Source organism: Myxine glutinosa, chromosome 5, assembly GCF_964187855.1.
Source record: "Myxine glutinosa chromosome 5, kmMyxGlut1.1, whole genome shotgun sequence".
In the NCBI taxonomy this organism is placed as follows: Eukaryota; Metazoa; Chordata; class Myxini; order Myxiniformes; family Myxinidae; genus Myxine; species Myxine glutinosa.
Genome location: NC_136265.1, coordinates 51411786 through 51437673, shown reverse-complemented (window position 1 = coordinate 51437673; position 25888 = coordinate 51411786). Strand labels below are relative to the sequence as shown.

The 25888-nt window shown below is 49.0% G+C and overlaps 2 protein-coding genes and 1 long non-coding RNA gene across 8 annotated transcripts in view; 2 read left to right on the top strand and 1 right to left on the bottom strand.

Annotated features, from left to right (window-relative positions):
• The window catches only part of LOC137427540 (uncharacterized), a 74882-nt gene extending 71077 nt beyond the window's left edge, over positions 1 to 3805 (bottom strand). For 2 of the 5 annotated variants that reach the window (XM_068117116.2, XM_068117114.2), the window contains exon 1: positions 3533 to 3805. In XM_068117116.2, the coding sequence (XP_067973217.2) occupies positions 3533 to 3692 (160 nt within the window). In that variant the 5' untranslated portion in view covers positions 3693 to 3805. Of the gene's footprint in view, positions 1 to 2251; positions 2631 to 3532 lie in introns of all 5 variants that reach the window. The other 3 variants (XM_078778046.1, XM_068117115.2, XM_078778048.1) reach the window with 2 other exon arrangements.
• A 44-nt stretch (positions 3806 to 3849) lies between these two features.
• On the top strand, positions 3850 to 12131 carry LOC144892267 (uncharacterized). 2 transcript variants are annotated; one of them, XR_013623481.1, is made up of 3 exons: positions 3850 to 3914; positions 6778 to 6894; positions 12033 to 12131. It is a non-coding gene; the product is annotated as an uncharacterized LOC144892267 (long non-coding RNA). The 2 variants fall into 2 exon arrangements; XR_013623480.1 differs by having other exon boundaries at positions 6775 to 6894.
• A 2552-nt stretch (positions 12132 to 14683) lies between these two features.
• Positions 14684 to 22121, top strand: PITHD1 (PITH domain containing 1). The gene is made up of 6 exons (XM_068117119.2): positions 14684 to 14913; positions 17811 to 17854; positions 18412 to 18489; positions 18787 to 18891; positions 21223 to 21331; positions 21634 to 22121. Exons 1-6 carry the CDS (start codon positions 14713 to 14715, stop codon positions 21733 to 21735), a joined length of 639 nt encoding a protein of 212 aa, XP_067973220.2. The 5' UTR covers positions 14684 to 14712; the 3' UTR covers positions 21736 to 22121.
• Positions 22122 to 25888: the final 3767 nt, after the last annotated feature.

Below are 25888 nucleotides of genomic sequence, written 5' to 3'. Positions count from 1 at the left end.
ACTATGTCTCTCCGAAAAGACCGACTGGACAACCCTCCCATCTACTTTCTGAATAATCCTCTCCAAGAAGTTCTGTCACTCAAGCTTTTGGGTCTCACTATCTGCCATGATCTTTCCTGGGAAAACCACATTTCAAATCTGGCCTCCAAAGCCAGTCGCCGACTGGGCATCCTCCGTCGTGCGAAGTCCTTCCTTGGTACACCTGAGCTCCTCACCACATACAAGGCTTTCATCCACAGCTCAATGGAATACTGCTCTCCCCTCTGGTCTGGTGCTCCTGCCTCACACCTAGCTCGTCTTCACGCTGTTGAAACCAAAGCATTCAGAATCATTGGAATCTCCCGCGATGAAGCTAACTCCAAGGGCCTTTCAATTACTCACCGCAGGCAGGTTGGTGGTCTTTCTGTCTTCTACCGACTCCTCTCCGGCCTTGCTCCTCCAGCTCTCTCTGGGCTCTGTCCCTCAAATTTTCCTACAGATCGCACAAGATCTGCCAGCAACCCTCTTATGGTCAAACTGCCAAAATCAAGACTCTCTGCTCACCTTCACTCCTTCATTCCTCTTTTCTCCCGCCTCTGGAATAAACTGCCTCACTCTCTTCAATCCCACTCCTCCCTCCAGGTCTTTAAAATAGCTGTTCACCACCATCTCTTATCCTCCCCCATCCAAAACCTTGATCTTTTCTACCCCCCGCTAATTCACCCCAGATACACTTTTTTTTTGAAATTCCAACTTCTGTCCTGGAAGTCCTTGCAGTGTTCATGTGTTTTATACCTGTCCCACCTCCCCCCCAAGCCCTCCCCCTCCCACATTTCTCCCGATGTTCCTGCTCTCAAATGTTGTTTGTGTCCTTCCCCCTCTCTCCCCATCTTGCCTACCGCTCCCTTTTTTGTTTTATGTGTCGGTTTGACTTTTTGTGTGATTAATGTTAGCCCTTTCACGAGCCTCGATACAAAAAGAAAAGAAAAAAAACCGTCTCAAAATCGTCCATAACGAATCTGCCTTCTGCTCTCGGGAATCAAAATGTCCGTTAGAGCTCCGATTACAACAAACGGGATCGATTACCGGCTCAGGAGATCGACACGACCTTGTACGAGGGAACCAGATCAGGAGATCGACACGATCTTGTACGAGGGAACCAGATCAGGTCAACACGATCTTGTAAGAGGAAACCAGATCAGGAGATCGACACGACCTTGTACGAGGGAACCAGATCAGGAGATCGACACGATCTTGTACGAGGAAACCAGATCAGGAGATCGACACGACCTTGTACGAGGGAACCAGATCAGAAGATCGACACGATCTTGTACGAGCGAACCCGATCAGGAGATCGACACGATCTTGTACGAGGAAACCAGATCAGGAGATCGACACGATCTTGTACGAGGGAACCTGATCAGGAGGTCAACACGATCTTGTACGAGGGAACCCGATCAGGAGATCGACACGATCTTCTAGTTCTACGAGGGAACCAGATCAGGAAGTCAACACGATATTGTACGAGGGAACCAGATCAGGAGATCGACACGATCTTGTACGAGGGAACCAGATCAGGAGATCGACACGATCTTCTAGTTCTACGAGGGAACCAGATGAGGAAGTCAACACGATCTTGTACGAGGGAACCAGATCAGGAAGTCAACACGATCTTGTACGAGGGAACCAGATCACGTAGTCTAGTAGGAAGACTAGGTCCCCCTGCACCCCCCGGAGATATACTTCTAATCAGTGTTTCTAGATTGGAAACAATGTGTAGAAAATGACTAGCTATGGCCCCAAGCTGAAAAAATGTCCCACATACCATTTTTATGCAAATTACTGCTGCCATTATCAAAAAAAGACTAGGTCCCACTGCACCCCCCCGGAGATATACTTCTAATCAGTGTTTCTAGATTGGAAAAAATGTGTAGAAAATGACTAGCTATGGCCCCAAGCTGAAACAATGTCCCACATACCATTTTTATGCAAATTACTGCTGCCATTATCAAAAAAACGATTTTTGACATATCTCAGCCAATATTGCAGATAATTGAAAAATGAAGGTGTCTAGACCCATGTTTTGAAGGGCATAGATCATGATAGAACTATTCATAACATGATTACATGTGTCTATGGTATACTAGTATGCTAATTAGTGCTTTATTTACAAAATAATCACAGTTTTACGAAATAATAGACTCATATTAAGGTCCGTCTACACAGACGTTAACACAAAGTTTTATTTTTCTAAATACCCTGTGAAATTCACCGAATGCCCTGTGAAACCTGGGATTCTTCTCCAGCTTTTTCAAGGGCCCGACTTTTCCCTTCCCTTTGAAGGCACTGGTGCAGTCTTCTCCGCTGAACACATAGTACCCCAGGAGAGTGGCACAGTAGTCCTCTCCCAGGGATTCTGCCAGCTCAGAGACGTTGACAAGTTGGCGATGCTTCCCTGACCCTGTATCCAGGTACACCGTCAGCTTGATGTTGTGGGCATGGTGGAGCAGGATCAGGAGGATGTCTGTGTCCGGTGTTCTGACTACAGCGTTCTTGTATCCGATGGTAGCAGCATGATGGAGGTACAGAACCACCCTGGTATCAGTCTCTTCCTGGTTGCTGTAGATCGTGGGGAGTTCACGTACCTCGACCTGAAACACAAAAAGGCACCGCATTTCAATCACCAGTCACTGCCAGTTTCAGTATATCTCCGGGGGGTGCAGGGGGACCTAGTCTTTTTTTGATAATGGCAGCAGTAATTTGCATAAAAATGGTATGTGGGACATTTTTTCAGCTTGGGGCCATAGCTAGTCATTTTCTACACATTTTTTCCAATCTAGAAACACTGATTAGAAGTATATCTCCGGGGGGTGCAGGGGGACCTAGTCTTTTTTTGATAATGGCAGCAGTAATTTGCATAAAAATGGTATGTGGGACATTTTGTCAGCTTGGGGCCATAGCTAGTCATTTTCTACACATTTTTTCCAATCTAGAAACACTGATTAGAAGTATATCTCCGGGGGGTGCAGGGGGACCTAGTCTTTTTTTGATAATGGCAGCAGTAATTTGCATAAAAATGGTATGTGGGACATTTTTTCAGCTTGGGGCCATAGCTAGTCATTTTCTACACATTTTTTCCAATCTAGAAACACTGATTAGAAGTATATCTCCGGGGGGTGCAGGGGGACCTAGTCTTCCTACTAGACTAACGAGATCGACACGATCTTGTACGAGGGAACCAGATCACGAGATCGACACGATCTTGTACGAGGGAACCAGATCAGGAGATCGACACGATCTTGTACGAGCGAACCCGATCAGGAGGTCAACACGATCTCGTACGAGGAAACCAGAGATCGACACGATCTTCTAGTTCTACGAAGGAACCAGATCAGGAAGTCAACACGATCTTGTACGAGGGAACCAGATCAGGAAGTCAACACGATCTTGTACGAGGGAACCCGATATCCGTACATGGTTCGATTCCCACATAAACTATTAACGTACATAGTGCACAGCACGGACCCCGCATGGGAACAAGAACGTCACGTACCGGGTCCGAACTCCTTATCCGCGGGAGATTCTCCTGGACCGAGCAGGTTCATCCCATCGGAGACCCTCGTGGATCCCGGAGGGTTCACCTTGTGTTCCTCACCCGAGAGATCTCGGTTCATCGGACACAGCTCGGAGTTCGTAACTTCGGGACAATTCATTCCGGTACCACAGAACTGAGGGACAGCGATACACGTGCTCTTCTTCCTCCGAATCCTCCTCTATGCCGCTTCTTCCTCTGCTTTAAAATGCGATGGCGTTTTCAGCGCTTCTCGGATCTAGATAGACCACGACCCACATGAATCGCATATCTATTTTGATACCCCCGGAAGTGTACTGGCGGCCATGTTGGTTCCCCAAAAACACGCACTGGATGTGTGAACGCAAGTGGAAATCTGTCGCTGATCTTTTCTTTGATTTCACTGGTTTTACAATATGCTGATTTAAAACTGATATATTTGCTTACATTATTGTACTTTTAAGCAAAATGCCGTCGTTTGCCGCCTACGGTTGCTCAAATCGTGATGAACGCGAACGAAGCCAAAGTTGAGTGACTTTCCATCGGCAAGGCTGTTGGTGGACGTTAAATATCCCATGAACCCTTCACGAAGAGTAAGCGAGTTATCGCCGGCATCCTCAAAAAAATGACAAAATCCTGCTCTAACTTACAGTGGGCATTGTATCAGCGGCAGAGCTGCACCTCCAGAAAATGATGCCACCAGCAACCACGTGTTGTATACGAAAGATTAAGAAAATAAATAAATTAACCTGTGTTAAAGAGCCAAATTTACCACAAAGTTTTGCCTCAAAATCTTGTGTCCCAACCCCTTCTCTCTCTGTACCCACCTTACCCAGGCGAACCCAGCTGCTCCTGGACTCTGTGTCCTTCTCTCCTGATAAGGTGGAGAAGTTTCTGTCAAACCTCCACTCTGACTCTGCAACTGGACCAGACGGCATCAGCCCACGGGTCCTAAAATCCTGCTCTGCCGCTCCATCACACCCTCTCTCTGCTCTCTTCTCCCTTTCTTTTGCTCAAAGTCACCTGCCATCACCTTGGAAATCCGCCAACATTACAGCTTTACACAAAAAGGTGCAAAAACAGATCCTTGCAACTCCAATTATCAGCAAGGTCATGGAATCCATCATTGCTTCTGACATAAAATCCTTCCTCTTCTCCAATGGCTTGATCTCGGATCATCAATTTGGATTCAGACCAGGTCACTCTACTCTGGTCATGCTGCTTCTGCTGTCTCAACAATGGATGGAGGTCCTCAATGCCAAACAGGAAATCAGAGCTGTCTCCCTTGACATATCACGTGCCTTCGATATGGTCTGGCACCCAGCTCTGCTCACCAAACTCTCCTCCTATGGTATCCATGGAAACCTCACACCTGGCTTGCCGACTTCCTCTCTGGTCACAGTCAACGTGTGGCTCTGAATGGGTTTCTCTCATCTCCCCTTCCTGTTCTGGCTGGAGTTCCCCAAGGTAGTGTTCTGGGCCCTATGCTATTTCTGGTCTTCATCAATGATCTCTCCGACTCTGGAAAATCCTCTCTATCTCTTTGCTGATGACTCCACTCTCTGCCGCTCCATTCCTCATCCCTCAGATCGGCAGTCTGCAGCCTCCTCACTCTCTGCAGATCTGGACAAAATCACAGACTGGTCAAACAAGTGGAACATGTCTTTCAATCCTGACAAATCTCACACTCTTACGATATCTCTCCGAAAAGACCGACTGGACAACCCTCCCATCCACTTTCTGAATAATCCTCTCCAAGAAGTTCTGTCACTCAAGCTTTTGGGTCTCACTATCTGCCATGATCTTTCCTGGGAAAACCACATTTCCAAGCTGGCCTCCAAAGCCAGTCGCCGACTGGGCATCCTCCGTCATGCGGGGTCCTTCCTTGGCACACCTGAGCTCCTCACCACATACAAGGCTTTCATTCGCAGCTCAATGGAATACTGTTCTCCCCTATGGGCCGGCGCTCCTGCCTCACACCTAGCTCGGCTTCACGCTGCTGAAACCAAAGCATTCAGAATCATTGGAATCTCCGGCGATGAAGCCAATTCTGAGGGCCTTTCACTCACTCACCGCAGGCAGGTTGGTGGTCTTTCTGTGATTCTACCGACTCCTCTCCGGCCTTGTACCGCCTGCTATGTCTGTGCTCTGTCCCCCAAATATTCCTACAGGTCGCACAAGATCTGCCAGCAACTCTCTTATGGTTAAACTGCCAAAATCAAGACTCTCTGCTCACATTCACTCTTTCATTCCTCTTTTCTCCCACCTCTGGAACAAACTCCCCCACTCCCTTCAATCCCACTCCTCCCTCCAGGTCTTTAAAACAGCTGTTCACCACCATCTCTTATCTTCCCCCATCCAAAACCTTTGTCTTTTCTACCCCCGTTAAAACACCCCAAATCCACCTCTTTCAATCTCAAACTTCTTTCCTGAAATTCCTAGTAGTGTTCATTTGCTTTATACAGTTTAACCCTCCCCCGCCCTCCCCTGCACCAGCCCTCTCCCTTCCACAGATCTCTCAATGTCCTTGTTCTCTACTGTTGTGCTTGTGTGCTTCCCTCTCTCTCCCCCTCTTGTCTCCCGCTCCTTTTATTATACGTTTTATGTGTCCGTTTATGTTTTCGGGTTTAATGTGTTAGCTCTTACACAAGCCTCGACCTTGTCTCCAAAAAAATATCGAAAAATCCTCGCATTCACAACTTTTGCTTTGATTTCGAGCTCCGATTGCCATACAAACATACCAGCTCCCGCTATCAAACAGAAACGGCTATTTTTAGGGTCATGTGGCACCAAGTGAGATACCTCCAATCGTGGTGTTGGTAATATACACCACATTGTGAATTTTAAAAGTTCACTTTGATACTCTAAGTTGTTTTAATGCGCAAAGTGTTATATCTGTATCTCCCAATCAATACACTTCACTTCAATATAATCAATTCATTATAAAGAAAATAAAATACAAAGTATTTATTCACGTCCTGACCAACTTTAACTTTTCCCTTGAGTGTTTTGACTATTTCAAACCTGCTGGATATTTTGTTACTGTAAGAGAAGTATTTCACCTTGTTCATTTCATTAATTTTTTTAATGTAGTAATTTTGTGTGGGTGTGCACAAACAATTTTTAAAATCTCATTTTCAAGATAAAACTTCGTGTGCGCTCGTTTTCTCTATGTTGGGCTCAGATCATTCTGGAACAATCATGAACAGGTATGGCGTGTGCAGCAGGCATTGGATACAGTGGTGGAGGTGCTTGGATGATTCCTTTTTGGGTGAAAAAAGATGGCGGACGGTGGCGTCAACATTCAGCATTGAACCTGCAATCCAGTTAGTATATCAGTGAATGTGAGTGACCATGCTGGTTCTCAAGAACTTTAAACAAGTTTAACAACGGCCTTGCGGTTCCTGACCTGATACTATGCAAGGTTAAAAGTTGGACTCCTGTCCTTTAAATGATAATTATGGCGCCATAGGTGGTACAGGCGACATCTTGGAAAAACCGAAAAACGTTGCACGTCTCTCTCCAAAACCTCTCCATGGAAAAAAATTGAAATATGGTTCAATGTAAAGAACTCCGCATGGGGAACAAGTGTTGTTAACGATGATGTCATTGGTGCCTTCATTATGACATTGTGGCGGACACGAAAGCACTGACGTGGTGACATCACCCCGCACACCAAGTGGGGATGGGCCACGCCAGGGAGAGAGGCGTGGCCTCACGATATACGCGGAGTGCGCAGCCCTGAGCAGTTTAGTGCTGCAGTTTGAGTACTTTGAATAAAGACTCTTTTATGAACCGCGTTGTCCGTTTGCTCTTTGCGTAAGCATTAGCGCGCGCAGCATCGCGCTTTATATGGTGACCTCGACGTTGGATCTGCCGTAGCGATCCTTCCGAACACGACGCCATTGCAATGGCCAATGACAAGGCAATGGCGATTAAACTTCCCGAATTTTGGGAGGCCCAGGCCGAAGTCTGGTTCGTTCAAGCCGAAGCCCAATTTCAGCTTCGGCGCCTCACCAACGACGACATGCGCTACTGCCACGTCGTCGCCTCCCTCGGGCCCGGCACGGCCGCTCGAGTTGTGTCCGTCCTTCGCCACCCACCGGACGGCCACAAGTACGAGGCACTCAAGCGGCTACTCCTAGCCACGTTCGGCCTCACGGACGACGCACGGGCCGACCGCCTCCTGGATCTCCCCGAGCTCGGCGACACGCGCCCGTCGGTCCGAATGGACCATATGCTGTCACTGTTGGGCGACGAAGCCCCCGGTTCTCTATTGCGGGTGCTTTTCCGTCGCCAACTTCCAGCGCAGGTTCGCCTCGCGTTGGCCGGGACCGGGCTAACGGAACCCCGAGCATTGGCAGCCGAGGCGGACAGGTACTTCGCGGCTTCGGATACGCGGGTGAGAGTCGGCGCGGCCGTCACGGACCTCGAGGCTGATGCTGCTGATCCACAGCATCAGCTTCCACAGCATACGCAGCATGCTGATACGCCCCTCGTGACCGCCGCCACGCCCCGCCCACCGCCGCGGCGAAAACCGCCAACTCCACCGGCCTGGCGGAGCCAGCCACACTCCTCCAGCTCCACCACCTGGTGCTGGTTCCACGCCAAGTTTGGCCACGAGGCTCGGCAATGTCATCCGCCATGCTCCTTCAACAGGTCGGGAAACGCCCGGGCCGGCGCTCAATAGTGGTGATGAGCGCCGGCCGTTCAAGCAGCCTGCTGTTCATAACGGACACCTTATCCGGGCGCCGTTACCTGTGCGACATGGGAGCGCAGGTGAGTGTCGTTCCCGCCGGCACGTCAGACAAGCATGCCGCGGGCGGGGGCCCCGCGCTGCTTGCCGCGAACGGGACGCCCATCCGTACGTACGGAAAACGCTGCCTCTCTCTGCGGTTCGGAGGGCAGGTTTTCCGATGGACGTTCGTCACCGCCGACGTGCCCATGGCACTGCTTGGCGCGGACTTCCTGTGCGCTAATGGGCTCCTGGTCGACGTAAAGCGCAGACGTCTTGTCCAGGCCGAGACGTTCAGCTCGCTCGCTTGTGCGCTGCCCAGCTCGTCGAGCAGCTCAACGAGCGGCTTGCCAAGCGGCTTGCCGAACGGTTCGGTTCCGGCCACGTTGGTCTGTACGCTTCCGGCAGCGGACGCATTCACCCGCCGGCTTCCCGGCCCTCACGCGGCCCACCTTCTCGGCGGGGGCCGTCAAGCACGGGGTGGCCCATCACATCCCCACCATCGGGCCACCGTTCTACGCCCGGGCACGCCGCCTCGAGCCGACGAAGCTGGCGGTGGCAAAAGCGGCGTTCGCTACCCTGGAGCGACTCGGCATCGTTCAACGCTCAGAGAGCGCTTGGGCGTCGCCGCTGCACATCGTGCCGAAGCCCGGCAGGGGATGGCGACCGTGCGGGGACTATTGCCGTCTCAATGACGCCACGACTCCCGACCGCTACCCCGTCCCCCACATTCAGGACTTTTCCGCCCGTTTGGCGGGCATGTCCTTCTTCTCGAAGGTGGACCTCATACGCGGCTACCATCAGGTCCCCGTCAGGCTGGAGGACGTCCCGAAGACGGCGGTCATCACGCCATTCGGACTCTTCGAGTTCCTGCGGATGCCCTTCGGTCTGAAGAATGCGGCTCAGGCATTCCAGCGACTGATGGACAGCATCCTGCACGACTTGGATTTTGTCTACGTCTACCTGGACGATATCCTCGTCGCCAGCGCGTCCCGCGAAGAGCACCTACGCCACCTCTGCACGCTCTTCGAACGCCTGGGCCAGCATGGCCTGATTGTGAACCCCGCAAAGTGCCGGTTCGGCGCCGCCATAATCGATTTTCTGGGGCACCGTGTCACCAGGCACGGAGCCGTCCCCCTGCCGGCCAAGGTGGAGGCGGTGAAGGGGTTTCCGCGCCCCCGCACGATCAGAGGGCTGCAGGAGTTCCTGGGCATGGTGAACTTTTACCATCGGTTCCTGCCCCGTATCGCCCAGCTCCTGCGCCCCCGGCACGAAGCTCTCCGAGGTAAGCCGGGCAAAGGCGATGTTACCTGGACCGAGCAGATGGACACGGCGTTCACGGGCGCGAAGCTCGCCTTGGCTAACGCCACCATGCTCACGCACCCGGCGCCCGATGCACCGATCGCCCTCACCACCGACGCCTCGGACTACACGGTGGGCGCGGTGCACGAGCAATGAGTGCGTGGAGCTTGGCAACCGCTGGCGTTCTTTAGCCGGCAGCTTCGCCCGCCCGAACGCCGTTACAGTACCTTCGACCGCGAGTTGCTCGGGCTTCACTTGGCGGTCAGGCACTTCCGCCATCTGCTCGAGGGCCGTGCGTTCACAGCCTTCGTCGACCACAAGCCGCTGATCTTCGCGATGGGCAAGGTCACCGAGCCGTGGTCGGCCCGGCAGCAGCGTCACCTCTCGGCCGTGTCCGAGTACACGACGGACATCCGGCACGTCGCGGGGAAGGACAACCCGGTGGCGGATTGCCTTTCCCGGGCCGTCGCCCACGCAGTCCACCTCGGCATCGACTATGCCCGGATGGCAGCGGACCAGGCCGCTGACCCCGACGTCCAGGCCTTGCGGACCGCCGTCACGGGCCTCCGTGTCACCGAGGTGCCGTTCGACGGCGCAGGCGCGGCCCTCTTGTGCGACGTCTCCCTCGGGCGTCCTCGCCCCATCGTGCCCGTGGGCTGGCAGCGCCAGGTGTTTGACGCCATCCACGGCCTGTCCCACCCGGGCGCGAGGGCCTCCCAAAGGTTGATCGCCGACAAGTTCGTCTGGCATGGCCTCCGGAAGGCCGTCCGCGGCTGGGCCAGGACGTGCCTCGCGTGCCAGCGCGCCAAGGTGCACCGGCACACCCAGGCCCCGTTGGCCCCGTTCACGGTGCCGGAACGCCGGTTTGACTACGTCCACGTGGACCTGGTGGGACCTCTGCCCCCCTCGCGGGGTTTCACCCACGTCCTCACCATGGTGGACCGCACCACCCGGTGGCCGGAGGCCGTGCCCTTGGCGTCGACGACGGCGGCGGATGTCGCGCAGGCTTTCATCGCCACCTGGGTCGCCCGGTTCGGCGCCCCCTCAGACATCTCGTCCGACCGCGGCCCCCAGTTCACCTCGGAGCTCTGGGGGGCGGTCGCGCAGGGGCTCGGGGTCCGGCTGCACCGAACCACGGCCTACCACCCCCAGGCTAACGGCGTGTGTGAGCAATTTCACCGCTCATTGAAGGCCGCGCTCCGGGCCACCCTCCGCGACGGCGGCTGGGTCGACAGGCTCCCCTGGGTCCTGCTGGGCCTCCGGACGGCGCCCAAGGAGGACCTGCGCGCATCCGCGGCGGAGTTGGTCTTCGGGCAACCGCTGCGGGTGCCGGGCGAGTTCCTCCCCGACTCCACGGCACCATGGTCCGCGGCACAGCAGCGCTCCGCTCTGCAAGAGACCGCCCAGAGGTTCACCCCGGTGCCAACGGCATGCCACGGGCACCCACCGACGCACGTCGCCCCGGAGCTTCGCACGGCGGAGTACGTCTTTGTCCGCCACGATGCGCACCGGACACCACTGCGGCCCCCGTACGACGGGCCTTTCCGCGTGCTGGAGACCGGGGCGAAGCACTTCACCCTGGACATCGGCGGTACTCCTGACCGCGTTTCTGTAGACCGCCTCAAGCTGGCCCACCTCGACGTGGACCATCCACCGCCAGTGGCCCGACCCCCGCGTCGGGGCCGCCCCCCTTCGGGCGGACCCCCGGCACCGCCCAGCCCCGCCGCCATGCCGCCCCCCGGTCCTGCTGCCGGAGGCATCCCAGATGGCATCCCTGCATCCCAGACGCCGCCAGTCACCAGGGGGCGCTTCGGCCGGGTCATCCGTTTGCCCCGCAAACTGACCCTTCAGGTGCGCGGGGATTCTGGGGGGGCACGTGTGGCGGACACGAAAGCACTGACGTGGTGACATCACCCCGCACACCAAGTGGGGATGGGCCACGCCAGGGAGAGAGGCGTGGCCTCACGATATACGCGGAGTGCGCAGCCCTGAGCAGTTTAGTGCTGCAGTTATGAGTACTTTGAATAAAGACTCTTTTATGAACCGCGTTGTCCGTTTGCTCTTTGCGTAAGCATTAGCGCGCGCAGCATCGCGCTTTAACATCATAATTTGACAAGTACAACACTTAGACCGATCACGAAAATTTATTGAGCGTGATCGACGCAACAATTATATTGGAGAACGTAAATTTATGACGTCATCGGTCACATGGTCTGGCAGCCATATTAGATCACATTTTAAAAACCCTTAAAAAATAAGAATTGCCTCGCACCAAGTCAACTGCACAAGATAACGAAGTATTCTATGATTACCATCCAGTTCATGGAAGTGTACATTTATGGCCTCTAATATTTTCATACGTAATAAATGTATGAAGCAAAGGTCCCTCACGGTGCATGCAAGTACAGTGTCTGCAGGACTCGATGGATCTCTTCTTCACTGCAGGGGTCTACAGGGGTCGACAGCCCTGAGGTCTTCACTACAGGGAAGACACACGACAATATCTTACTAGAATTCACCAAATGTCCGTCCGTCCGTTCGAAGGTACCGCAAAAACGGCTGAACCGATCGCAACGATACTTTGGGTGGGTAATCCTGGGACCCCTGGGAGTAAAATAGGCTATATTGCTTTTCCAAGTTTTCCAAGTTTTCCAATTTTCCAAACACGATGGAATAATATTTACCGATATGAACAGTGATGTGGCTTTTGTTGAAATTCTACAAATACTGTTTAGATTTTGATGAGAATGACGAACCTGCAGCGAATCCGGAAGTGGACAGATGACGGCAATGGTTTGATAATATCCCAATACAACCGTCATTCATTGGTAATGTTAAATCGTTAAAAGTCAATCGTGTTAATCGTTTTGTTAAAGTATCAATTGATGATTGGAATCGAGTGAACACAATTACGATTTTGAATTCGTAATTGTGTTCACCCAACCATACGGAACTTCACATCAGGATTTAAATATTTGTTTATGTCACGAATGTAGTAAAAAATATATTTTTTATATTAATGTTATTTAATTTGTGATTGGAGTTATGCTGTTTGGAATGAAAAAAGAGATATCGAGTTCAAGTGAATGACGGAATGCCGTGACGGTTTCTACTTTCTAAACGTGAAATTCGTGGATTGCCATATGCAGATTCGCCACGGACCCACGATCGATGTTTCTACTTTCTAAACGTGAAATTCGCGGATCGCCATATGCAGATTCGCCATTGACTGGGAATGGAACACACGGACCTGTTTGTTTGTGAACAACGGGTATGTTTTTCATGGAAGTCCTTCACGAACTTGCTGTCCATGTCTGCCGTGCGACTGAAAATGCTACAGGAATGTGGAATTTATTGGTTTCATGCTTTAGTTTTCACCGTTTCTGTATTGTCTGTTTGCTTCTGGCCTCCCACACGTGCGTAGCACGGGTACCTCTCTAGTATAACCAATTCAATAATTACATATATAACCAATTCAATAATTACCTCCACCACCAAAGGTGGATGAAGGTTATGTTTTCACCCCTGCTATTTGTCTGTTTGTTACTTACAAAATCGAAGATTTTTCAAGTATATTAGTCGGTTGCGTTTGTTATTCTGTCTGTTTGTTTGTCACCGGCCTACAGGTCACAATTCTAAACTGATCGTCATGAAACCTCACCAAGGCATAGAGGTCGTCACAATTGAGAAGCCTATTGATTTTGAGGTCAAAGGTCATCTCGAGGTCAAATTTCTAAAATCGCCATTTTAATCCAATTGTCTTGACAATTGAACAACATTTGTATATCGAGTCATTAAATAGGGAAACCAACTATTTTTGAGGTCAAATGGTCAAAGGTCAACTCAAGGTGAAACTTCTAAAATCATCTATTTTCATCTGAAAAATCATCACTTTTCATCCTTAACCCGAGCTTTGATCAAGATCGTCAATTTTAATCTTCATGAAATTGGCAATTTGATGGATCAATGGCATCCTTTTTGGGGGGAGAGAGGGGGGGGGGGTGGATTTTGCAAGTATCGTGCTTTGCATGACGCCTTCTCGTTTGTTTGTTTGTCTGTCTGTCTGTGAACAAGATATCTCAAAAAGTTGTGGACGGATTCAAACGAAATTTGGCAGATGTACTGTGTTTGACAAGGACGAAATGGTTAGATTTTGATGAAGATCTGGGTTCGGATCCGGCTAGTAGAATTTTTAAAGTGATTCTTCACCATTGGGAGATTGGGCCAAAAACGATACATAGCAGGATATCTGAAAAAGTTGTCGACGGATTTGGACGAAACTTGGTGGACCGGTTGCGTGTGTGACAAGGACGAATTGATTCGATTTTGGTGATGATCTGAATATGGATTCGGATATGGGAATTATTTAAATTTTAAGTGATTCTTCACCGTTGCAAGATGGGGCCAAAAGCGATAAATAACATGATATTTAAAAAAGTTATGGACGAGTTATGACTAAACTTGGTGGACGAGTTGGTTAGGGGACAAGAACAAGAAGATTAGATTTTGGTTCAGGTCCGAATCCAGATCGGCCTATCAGGGGATACAAAACATAAACTGTTGAGCCTGGCGGAGGTATGCGCCCTTCCGAGTGCTGTTCTAGTTTCATATATACGTATAACCAATTCAATAATCCACAGCAACCTTGTTCCCAACCACTATGTCCCCCATCCACCACCACCCTGTCCCAAACCCACCAACAACCTTGTCCCCCAACCACCACCATCTTGTCCCCCAACCATCACCTTGTCCCCAATCCATCACCACCTTGTCCACCACCCACCACCACCACCTTGTCCCCCAACCACCACCACCACCTTGGCCCCCAACCACACTACCACCATGTCCCCACCAACCACCACCACCACTACTACCTTGTCCTTCGATTGGTTTCGCTTTGATTGGTTGAATATGTGCGTAAAAAGTAAATTTCGCACCGACGACACAACACAACGTTGTTAATATGGGACCAGCTAAACTTCCGCCAAGCATGGCCGTCACACAAAGACAAAGTATGGCAGATTACATCATTACATTTCAAATTGATCATAGTTATAAATACTTCATGGGTTTGTAAACCAATAAACAACCACAACCGGCGACGGCAAGAGCCAAGAAGATCAAAATGGCGGGACATGGGCACAGTCACGGAGCGGGCGGGTGCAATTGCGGTGGAAACGAAGGTTCTGAAGGGACAGGACCCGTGGGAGGCTTCGGCCTGTATTTGCGGATCGACAAAGACAACATGGAGTGTCTGAACGAGGCGCGGGAGGGCAGCGGACAAGACGTGCTTCGGGCGTGGGACGAACGGACCGACAGAAGCAAGGCGAGTTCGGATTCGGACTCCAAATCGACCTTTAACCTTTGGCTTTGAGATTCATCGAGTCCGTTAAACTTCACGTTAGGGCCCCGAGTGGTGAACACGTGACCTAAACCGCTTCCGGGTTTCCTTATTAATATTAACCTGACGTCGAACCTTTTAAATATTCCCGCCGTTTTCCCAAACTCGTTCATTTAAAACTTAAATTGGCGTTAATAATAATATAATTATATGATATCATTATTATAATAATAATATAATAAAAATTATTAATTAAATAGTAATATTAATTAATAAAATTAATATGAATTAATAAAAATTAATAATAATTGAAATAATTATAAATAATATTTATTGTCCCGTATCCATGGAAACTAATCTTTGGTGTACACCGGAAGTTCAAATATCATGAAAAAACATCAAAAGGAATAAGAAAACAGGGTAAAAAATTTGGAAGATTGACGAAAGAGCAAATTGGCTACAAATTTGAATTTCACATGGTATGACAAATGACGTTTTGAAAATGTTCTTCTTCATCTGCCAATCAAGAAAGTGGCTCCATGATGGCAGCTTTTCTAAAAAGTCCGTTCGAGAAGCAAATATAGACTCCTGGTTGAAGGCCTACCAACTTTAGGCCTCAGTCACACTGGATCGTACGATTTCTGGATCGTGCGATTGATGGCAATCTGGCCGAGGTACGACCAATAGTCAATGTTTGCTACGCTCTCCATTGGCGATCGCAAACAGCGATTGGTCTTAGGGGTCATCGTACGATTGGTGGTACGCGTGGTTGTGCGATCACCAACGATTGGAGAAGATCGATCGCAAGATCAATCGTAGGTAATCGTGCGAATAGTGGTGGCGATCAGCGACCAATCAATCGTACGGTCAATCGTGGCGACTTGCGACCGCTCGGACTACCGATCGTGAGGTTGAACGACAGGTGGCACCACCAATCGTCAGGTGGCAGGACCAGTAGCACGACCAATCGTGCGACTACTTGACCCGCGATCATGCACGACTGGTGGTGCGTCCATGCGCGACTGGTGGTACGACCATGTAAGACCTGTCTGCGACCTCTTACGATTTGGAATCGCAGGTCAGAAGTTTTGAACATGAGCATCGACCTTGCTGCGACTGATTTTGCTCTGGCGATCACCCACGACCTCTGCGACCAGTCGCGGGCAAATCGTAGAAAGAGCGCGCGATTCACAAAATTTTCGGTCGCAGCTAGGTCGTAACCTGGTCGCAGGCCCGGTGTGACTGGGGCTTTAAGATGCCAGCGTCATGACCTTTCTCAGTCGTGACTTACGTGAAAATTTGGCTTATATTAATAAAGTTACACACTTCTTCGAGGGCCACAAATCCATTGGTGTACAGACTGAACAGTAGAGGTGACACTAGACCACCTTTTGGAGCACCAGTATTCAAGATTTAGAACTTTGATAAACTACTATTCACCCTCAGCTGCTGAGGACAGTCTCGTAAAAACTTTCCACCCAAAGTATGATTATGGGGGTTCAGGCACAGGTCACTCAACACTTTCAGAAGGGTAAATGGTTGCATAGTGTTAAAGGCTGATGATAAATTAATAAATAACACACAAACATTGGATCCATTCTGGTCAAGGTGACTTGTGATTGGATGAAACAAACTGAGCCAGACATCTTCAACACCTCGCCTTGCTTTGTATGCAAATTGTAAAGGATCCAGTTTCGGAGTTACATCTGATGTTATAAATTTCACCATCAACTTCTCCATACATTTACACAAGATGGAGGTAAGGGCAACAACAGGTCTATTAATCATTGAGCTGCCTTGGGTGAACATTTTTTTTGTCATGGGAATAATGATGGACTTTTTCCAACAAATAGGAACAGTATGAGTCGTTAAAAGTAACTGAAAGAATCGAGTAAAAACATTACTAAGTTCTCAACCGAACTCTTTCAATCAAAATACCAGACTTGATGCCATCTGGACCACAAGCCTTCCTTTTACTCAACGCCCTAAAGCACTTCACGATATCCGGCATGGGACACGCTCGAGTATCTAGATCCTCACAGAAAGTTTCACATTTTACTCGGTTCCCCAGAACCTGGGTGGGATTACCAAGTTCTAAGTTATCAAATAATATAGATATTAATTTATTTATTTTTTGACTTCAGGCATGGACAGCTGGTTCGTGAATGATTTGGGTAAAACAAAAACCAAAAAAAAGGCGAATGGCAAACGATGAACCAATAAATTCCACGTTCCTGTGCCATTTTCAGTCGAACGTCAGGCATTGACACCAGGTTCGTGAAGGACTTGGGCACAAACAATACCCGGTCTGAATGTTGCTATATCCAGGCAATGGCGAAACTGCAAATGGGGAATCCGCGAATGTCATGGATGGAAACCCTTACGTCATTTCCTCATTCTGCTTTAAACTCCATACCTCTATATATTCATTCCAAACAGCATCATTCATGACGAACCAATCTCTAATCTAAGTTCCAATCTCTAAATTGATACTCTATTTTTCTTGTATCATGCTTTGCATTTCCATTTAAATGCTGAAAGGAGTTGATTTTCCTCTGACAAAATTGGAGAATTACCGTCAAATTAATGTTCAATTAACATCCAAGTGACGTGTTCTGCTGGTTTATTACGACATAAAGCGAAATAAAACATTAAGTTTACCAGAGTCTTACAATTCTGACGTTGACCTTGACTTCACAAAAAGCTGTTTTGTCCATTCGCACATTTTTGGGGTAAATGTGTACATTTGGCTGGGATTATTTTTTGTGGGGTAAACTGGACAAAGCAAGAATTTTTGGATTTTTTTTGCAAGTTGCACATTTTAACATGGGATATAAATAACTCTGTTTACTCTCTACTCCCAAAATCCTGGCTGTCTGCAGTACGTGGAGAGCGATGTGGATCAGGAGCTGCTCTTCAACATTCCGTGAGTTATTGGACTGGATTGGGGTCGGTCTGGAAGGAAGGAAGAGAGGGGAGAGTGGGATTGGATGGGGGGGGGGACTGGATGGGGGGGTGAGAGTGTGACTGGATGGGAGAGAGGGGTCTGGCTGGAGGGGATGGATGCAGTGGGTCTGGTAGGAGGGGATGGGGTGGGTCTAGTATGAGGGGATGGGGTGGGTCTAGTACGAGGGGATGGGGTGGGTCTAGTACGAGGGGATGGCGTGGGTCTAGTACGAGGGGATGGCGTGGGTCTAGTACGAGGGGATGGCGTGGGTCTAGTACGAGGGGATGGCGTGGGTCTAGTACGAGGGGATGGGGTGGGTTTAGTACGAGGGGATGGGGTGGGTCTGGTAGGAGGGGAGGGGATGGGATAGGGTGGGTCTGGTAGGAGGGGATAGGGTGGGTCTGAAAGTGTTTGGTGTTGTTTTGTTGTTGTAAGCATTCCTTGTACCTCTGATGGAATTATTTGCTCTCTGGTGAGGGCGGAGCCATGTACATCCATTGTCATGAAGCACAAATCACAATTCGAGTTGTGTGCAGGTTCCTGGGCAGCGTCCGGCTGCGTGGTGTGGTCGTCATGGGCGAGGAAGGAGGAGCGCACCCGGCAGAAATGAGACTGTGAGAATTGGGGAAATGAGGTTGTAAGTCGAGGGTAAAAGGTGCAGTAAAATGCACCTGAAATGGTGGAGCTGAGGCGGCCGACATACCCAACGCTCGAACCCCAAACCCACCTCATTAACCTTTTTGTCGTTACCTCGTTTTTCCATGAGCCTCTATTATGGATACAAAAAAGAATAATTATTTTTTTCATGGACAGGGCTTCATATACAGTCAATGTCAAATGCTGTCGTCTCACCCTAGGGAATAGTATGGAAGCAATGTGGTCAGCTTCCTGGTTGCACTGGTCTGTTCCAGATTTAAAAACATACCTCACATGACGTTTGATGACACGGGACGAGAGGCAGATCAAGAATTTGGAATGAGTCACGACCTCGCAGGCACGCTGGAGTACCCCACAAAGTAAGCACGTCTCTTTATCCGATTTCTAATTTACTTTACTGAGTGGAGTGTTACATTTTGCATTGTAAGGGTAGAATATACTCGTATGTGTCCACTATACTTGGATGTGTACGCACCCGTTAAGAGGTCTCACACATGCTGGGACTCAACCCCCAAGATGAGCTGCACTGTCTCATTGGCCAAATTTGAACGTAGGTGGGACCTCGTTCCCTTTGGACTCGATCACCCTCAGACTCCCTTTTGAACCCCCTCAACCATCGCCCATTGGGCAGAACGTCTCCACGCTTGCCATCCAAAAAGGACCTGCTCCTCTCATCGCTCGATCCTCTCTTCGCTCGTCCTTCCCACATGCCACAACCATCTCGGCCTGAGTTTCAGCCCAATCCCCTCCAAAGAAGAGTAAACTCCAAACGTTTTCCTCATTTGCTGCATTATCTGATGTCAAGGACGTGAAACCCGTGCACTTATTATGGAAGGCCTCAAGCTTCTTGCTGGTCCTGCTCTTGTTAGTCTCTCTATGTAATCAATAGAGACAGATAACCCACTTGGTTGTAATGGGGAGGTCTGTGTCCTTCAAGACATGCTAGCGTTGTACCCCTTCAGCTCTTGAACCATGACTAATCCTCTGGATAACCTCCCTCTCTCTACACCTCTACTACTGGTTATCATTGCTCCAAGGTACTTAAACCTGAGGTGACCACCTTAATGGTTTTATTACCGATGTGGAAAGGAGTTGCGTCATCCCTTCCCAGCCACCATCAGCTTGGTCTTTGGTAAACTGTCATTCCCTACCGAGATGTCACTTGTGGAGACGATACCAACGCATGTTCCGTGTTTTCTCTTTAAATAGTGACTATACATACATCGTCAGCAAAAATCATCGGTGTCACAGTTGTCTTATTATTTTATTTTTTCCCTCTGCAGCCTTTCTCCTCTCCGACTGACCGAAAGCCTGTCAAAGCTTGTCTTTATTGGGTGGATGAGACATCTTTCATCACACTACCCTCCCCCCCCCCCCCCCCATATTACCCCCCTTACAGACCCCTCACGCTCCCACCCGACCATTCACACCCCCTCCCCCCAGACTCCTCATACTCCCCCCCCCCCCCAGACTCCTCATACTCCCCCCCCCCTTACTGATCCCTCATACTCCCCCCCCCCCTTACTGATCCCTCACACTCCACACCCCTTACTGGCTCCTCACACCCCCCACCCCCTGACCCTTCCACACCCCCTCCCGACCCTTCACACTCCCCTACCGACCCTTCACACTCCCCCTCCCGACCCTTCACACTCCCCCTCCCGACCCTTCACCTTCCCCCTCCCGACCCTTCACACTCCGCCTCCCGACCCTTCACACTCCTCCTCCCGACCCTTCACACTCCTCCTCCCGACCCTTCACACTCCTCCTCCCGACCCTTCACACTCCCTTCCCCCAACACTTCACACTCCCTTCCCCCAACACTTCACACTCCCTTCCCCCAACACTTCACACTCTCCCCCAACTCCTCGCTCTCCCCTGATGCCTCCCTCCCTGACCCCTCACACTCCCCCTCCCCGACCTTTCACACTCCCCCTCCCCGACCCTTCACACTCCCCCTCCCCGACCCTTCACACTCCCCCCCCCAACTCCTCGCTCTCCCCTGACGCCTCTCACTCCCTGACACCTCACACTCCCTCTCCCCGACCTTCACACTCCCTCTCCCCGACCTTCACACTCCCTCTCCCTTACCCCTCACACCTCCTCTCCCCGATCCTTCACACTCCCCCCCCCCCAACTCCTCGCTCTCCCCTGACGCCTCTCACTCCCTGACACCTCACACTCCCTCTCCCCGACCCTTCACACTCCCTCTCCCCGACCCTTCACACTCCCTCTCCCCGACCCTTCACACTCCCTCTCCCCGACCCTTCACACTCCCTCTCCCCGACCCTTCACACTCCCTCTTCCTGACCATTCACACTCACTCTTCCCGACCCTACACACTCCCTCTCCCCGACCCTTCACACTCCCTCTCCCCGACCCTTCACACTCCCTCTCCCCGACCCTTCACACTCCCCCCAACTCCTCACTCTTCTCTGATGCCTCTCTCCCCCTGAACCCTCACACTCGCTCACCCCACCCCACCCTCCTTCACCCCTCCCTTTCCCCCTCACCTTCCCACTCCCATCTCCCCTCCCATCTCCCCTCCCATCTTCACTTCCCTCCTGTCCCTCCCCCCCCCCTCCCCTTTAGCTGAGCACCTGTGCCAGGAATTGAAACGTACTAGGAATTTGGAACAGGGGGCAAAGCTCATGAGCAGACTAAAGGTCGCTGTTGATCTTCTGTTTCAGGGCAACGAGATTTTCTAACGTGTCGCACCTCTCGATGCACTTTTCCAAGAATTTTGGAGCAGAAAACACAAAGATCTACTATATCGGCCTTCGTGGAGACTGGATGCAGGTGGGCAGGTCTTTAACGTAAACATCCAAGTTGTACATTTATTTCTGACTTGTCTGGTCTCACCACCATGGTCCAAGATCTTCGGTTGTGTAAACATTTTATCTTTAATACAGAAAGTCTTGAAGCATTTATTTGGTTTTACAAAATAGGATCTTCAATTCTTCTTCTTTCCTCCTCAGTATGTGATCGCTGCATTGCAGGGTGCCACTGATTTCTTTGATACCAATATAGTTGTTTCAAATGAAAGTTTTCATCACACACCTGGCAGCAACACAAACAACACTCTTGTTGTGTCTCTTCAGGCACAGAGACACGAGGTGACCATTTGTACCTACGAGGCAGCGGCCAATCCAGCAGACCACAAGACTCCATCATTCACACCTCAAACTCACCTTATTTCGTGATGCCTTTGTTTTTACCTTGAACTTAATGTCGTTGCTGGTTTGTTTAAGCTTATGATCGCAAATGCTCATTTGAAGGCAAACTTTGTCCGCAACTGGGGATTCATCTAGCCGGCATGGTTGGACAACTCCAAGTCACCTTGCACTTCATGTGACGATTGTCACATGACTTTGAAAGTCAAATTAGTGTTTCTTCTGCTCTTAAGTGTTGCCTGCCTCAATTCCACCCAAATTGCAGAATTTGTCTGTGCTCATCAAGTTTGTCATTGAACCTTCATCATGGATGGAATAGACAGGTCTTGGCAACCCCCTCCGGATGCGGTACTTTCCTATCTGTACTTTGTTGGTGTGCAATTAAATAAAGTTTGCTGCTATGGTGTTGAAGAGAACCAGTTTGTTTGGCTCTCGTATGTTTTTACGGCGTAGCCCGTAAGGCAATGTCGTCTCGGTTTGTCTATCCGTATGTCCCCACAAATGTACATTGTACACCAATCAGAGCTGAGGATCTGGTCACATGACAGGAAGACGATGTTTAGTAACCATTACAGTTGCACATTTCACTAAAAGGAAATATAATAACCTTCTGTGAAACCTTTTGGGGTCCCAGCAGGTGTTGCAAGGTAGGTAGGAGGTTTCAGAAATTCGTCAATACAATTATGGTTTTGAAATGTGATCGACACGGACCTTGCTCCCGAATCCGGAAGTGAACGTATCCGTTCCCTGGTTTTATATCTCAATACAATCGTGATTTAATATTATATTTTGATGTATTAATACCGTAGTATTAATTTGTGATTGGAATGATGAATGATGCTGTTTGGAATGAAAATATAGAGAACATGCTGTCAATGCCTGACATTTTAATGAAGGTGGCACAGGAATGTGGAATTTATTGGTTCATCGTTTAACATCTGCCTTTTTTTTTTTTTCCAAGTCATTCAGGCTGTCCATGGCTGAAAACAAAAACAAAAAAACAATACATTATTTGTTAACTGCTAACTGGTATCCCCACCCAGGTCATTCCCAAGTCACTATCAAGCAAGTCCGGCTACGCTGTTGTTAGACTATCGGTCTTGTTTATTTATTGTACACCGCTCCTTTCCTGTTCCATCTCCATGCGCTGCATGACGTCATCGCCAGGCACCGAATGGCGCAGAAAGGGAGTACTTGGTTTTCACTCCGGTACCTTGTTTATTTGTTCGGGCGATATCTCAGCCATCCTTTGAGCTAGGAAGCTGAAATTTGGGCACAATAGTGTGCAAGTCATTTGGCAAAAAAGCAATTTTTTTGTTTTTTGATTAATCAATTAACTGATCAATTACTTCATTATTATCGATTTATTAAGTACTTATTTATTTCCTTTCTCATTTGGGCGATATCTCAGGCACCCTTTGAGCTCGGAAGCTGATATTCGGCCACGTCAGTGACCAAGTGATGTGGCTATAAAGGATATTTTTTATTTATTGATAAATCAATTATTTCTTTTTTGATTCATGTTTATTTAATTTTCAAAAAGTTACAGCTTTGGATGAAACACTGGTGGTTTAGGTATGCTATTAGCCAATTGATTGAAAAATTATTTTACGATTACCATTTATTGATTTTAATTACGCAATCAATTATTGTACACCTCTCCCTCCCAATACTGACCCTATGTGCTGCACGGCGGTATTGCCAGGTGCCAAAGCCTCCCTGGCCATGCCGTGTGCTGGAGGATATTATTTATTTATTTGGCATGAGGGCGGTGTACTATGAATGTATCTGTGCATGTTTAATTAGTTTCCTGTTTTCATGTTTTGCATATTTATGTAAACTAGTGAGATACCCGTGCTACGCACGGGTGGAAGGCCCGAAGCAAACAGGCAATGCAGATACGGCGAATGCTAAAGCATGAAACCAATAAGTTCCACATTCCTGTAGCACCTTCTGTCGCACATTAGACATGGACAGCAAGTTTGTGAAGGACTTCCATGAAAAACGTACCCGTTCACAAACAAACGGATACGTTCACTTATAGAAACATCGACCGTGGTCCGTGGCGAATCTGCATATGGCGATCCGTGAAGTTCACGTTTAGAAAGTAGAAACCGTCATGGCATGCCGTCATTTACTTGAACTCGATATCTCTTTTTTTCATTCCAAACAACACAACTCCAATCACAAATTAATCTTTTAACAACATTGTTAATGTTTCCTTCCTTGTAAAAACTACCAAGTCAACAGTTAAAAGGATTTTGAGCTGATAGGTGTTACGGCTTTGGCAAGACCGATGGAGACAACGATCTGTTGGCTTATACACCATCCAAATAGCTATGTGGAATTCTCTCATGTAGAGATTAAACCCACGTCGTTTGAACTTTGGCCGAGGTCATTATTTACTTTTAATGATGTTTATATACGAATCAAAAAGAAGATAATTGGTTTTGGGTCGTCCTTTCCGCATATCTCATGGGATTGTGAGTTGGAGAGACAACCGTGATGGTGGGGAGGGGGTTGGCATTCTCTCAAGCAGGGATTCAACCCATGTCCTTATAAAACATGTCTTTGTCCGAGGTCACCGAGTTGATCGGTGCAGCCGTTTGTGCAGCACCCTGGAAAATAACGTTATGCGGGAGTCCAAACCTGAAAATGCTGGAGGCCAAAGCTGAAATTGGAAAAACAATATGGCCTATTTAACTCCAGGAGATCCCAGGATTACCCACCCAAAATATCGTTGCGATCGGTTCAGCTGTTTTTGCGGTACCTTCGAACGGACGGACAGACAGATGGACATTTGGTGAATTATAGTAAGATGGTTCCATGACAAGTGTGAAGCCATTTTGTAGGGTCTTTGCAAGATTTGTAGAAGTGTCAGGGACTGACTGGTGAGGCCTGGGATGTGTTCGTTTACCAAGTTTCTTGTACAGTGCTTACCAAGTGGCTTAAGCACTCGAGCAAGCACTCCATTTAAACTGTTGAGGAATGGCTGGATTGGCAAATGTTAGCGAGCTACTTGATAAATCCCCCCCCCCCCCCCCCCATCTACATCTTATCAGGAATTTAAACTAACATACTGCTGCCAATTTATTTTGAGTGATGATGCATTCATTGATATAACACCTGAACTATGCCTCACTGACAATTTATCACTGAGAAATGAATGGTCGAGACAACTCGGACTAGGTATGTACCTGTGTACCATTCTATCGATAAAATGGCCAACTTGTACCACTGTCTTGCAACTGCAAATAATTATAGAACACGTGGAGGTTGTTTTCGGGGCACCTAACTTTAGCATCAGGCATCCAAATTTTAGAAGTGGTTTGGTTTTGGATGCCCGCTTGGGTACCCACATAGTCGCATGACGAACATCAATTTTGACCCCAAATGTAGGCCATGATTGGAGCGATGAGGTCTTTGAAATCCAGTGATGTAGCCACAACCACAAGCCAACATAGTTCTCACTCTTCTCTCACCCCCCCCCCCCCCCCCCCACTGCCATCACGTTTATTTTGATTTTTTTTTCCCCAAAAAATTATTTCTGCCTTTTCAACTGTCTTGTTCCTCCTTGCTAAAAAAAACTTTCACTCTGATACGAACATTTCTGCCTTCCACCTGAATTTCCTGTACATCTTTTTCCTCAATATCTTCATTGAATAAAATGCTTATTCCTTCTTTAAAAGCTGTTTTTTTGACACCTCAACAAAGGACTTATTTGATTCCATGGGACTGACTCAATCTGTGATCTTTGATTTCTCGCAATGGCAAATCCTGCTTTGGGGACTTGATGACCTTTCCCACAAATGTCTCCTGCTCTTCCTTGCTCCAATTGGTTCATCTTATCTGTGCTTGTGAGAATCAGCATCTCTGCCCTTGTACTGATAACACTTTTGAACCCCCAGGAGTACCTTTGGCTATAACTTACCCTCCACTCCCACCTCTTCTCTCAGATATTCAATCTCATTCTTTCCTCCAGGTCTTTAAGGCAGCTGTTCTCCACCACCTCAGATCCTGTTTTTTTTTTTTTACACCCCGAAGCCCTCCTTCCCAATTTCGTTTTATCTTCTGCATCATCCTTCCCTACATTTTGTCAAAGTTTCCCTCTATTAATCTATTTTGTCCCTCAACTCAGCTGTTAGTGCTCCTATCCCCTCCTCTCTCCACTGTTCCTTTTGGC

Bases quoted from the DNA above. Each gene is read 5' to 3' on its own strand.
- PITHD1 (XM_068117119.2), top strand. From the start codon at position 14,713: ATGGCGGGACATGGGCACAGTCACGGAGCGGGCGGGTGCAATTGCGGT. The intron at 18,892-21,222 runs GTAAGCACGTCT...CTTCTGTTTCAG, and splicing joins ACGCTGGAGTACCCCACAAA to GGCAACGAGATTTTCTAACG. The intron at 21,332-21,633 runs GTGGGCAGGTCT...GTGTCTCTTCAG, and splicing joins TTCGTGGAGACTGGATGCAG to GCACAGAGACACGAGGTGAC.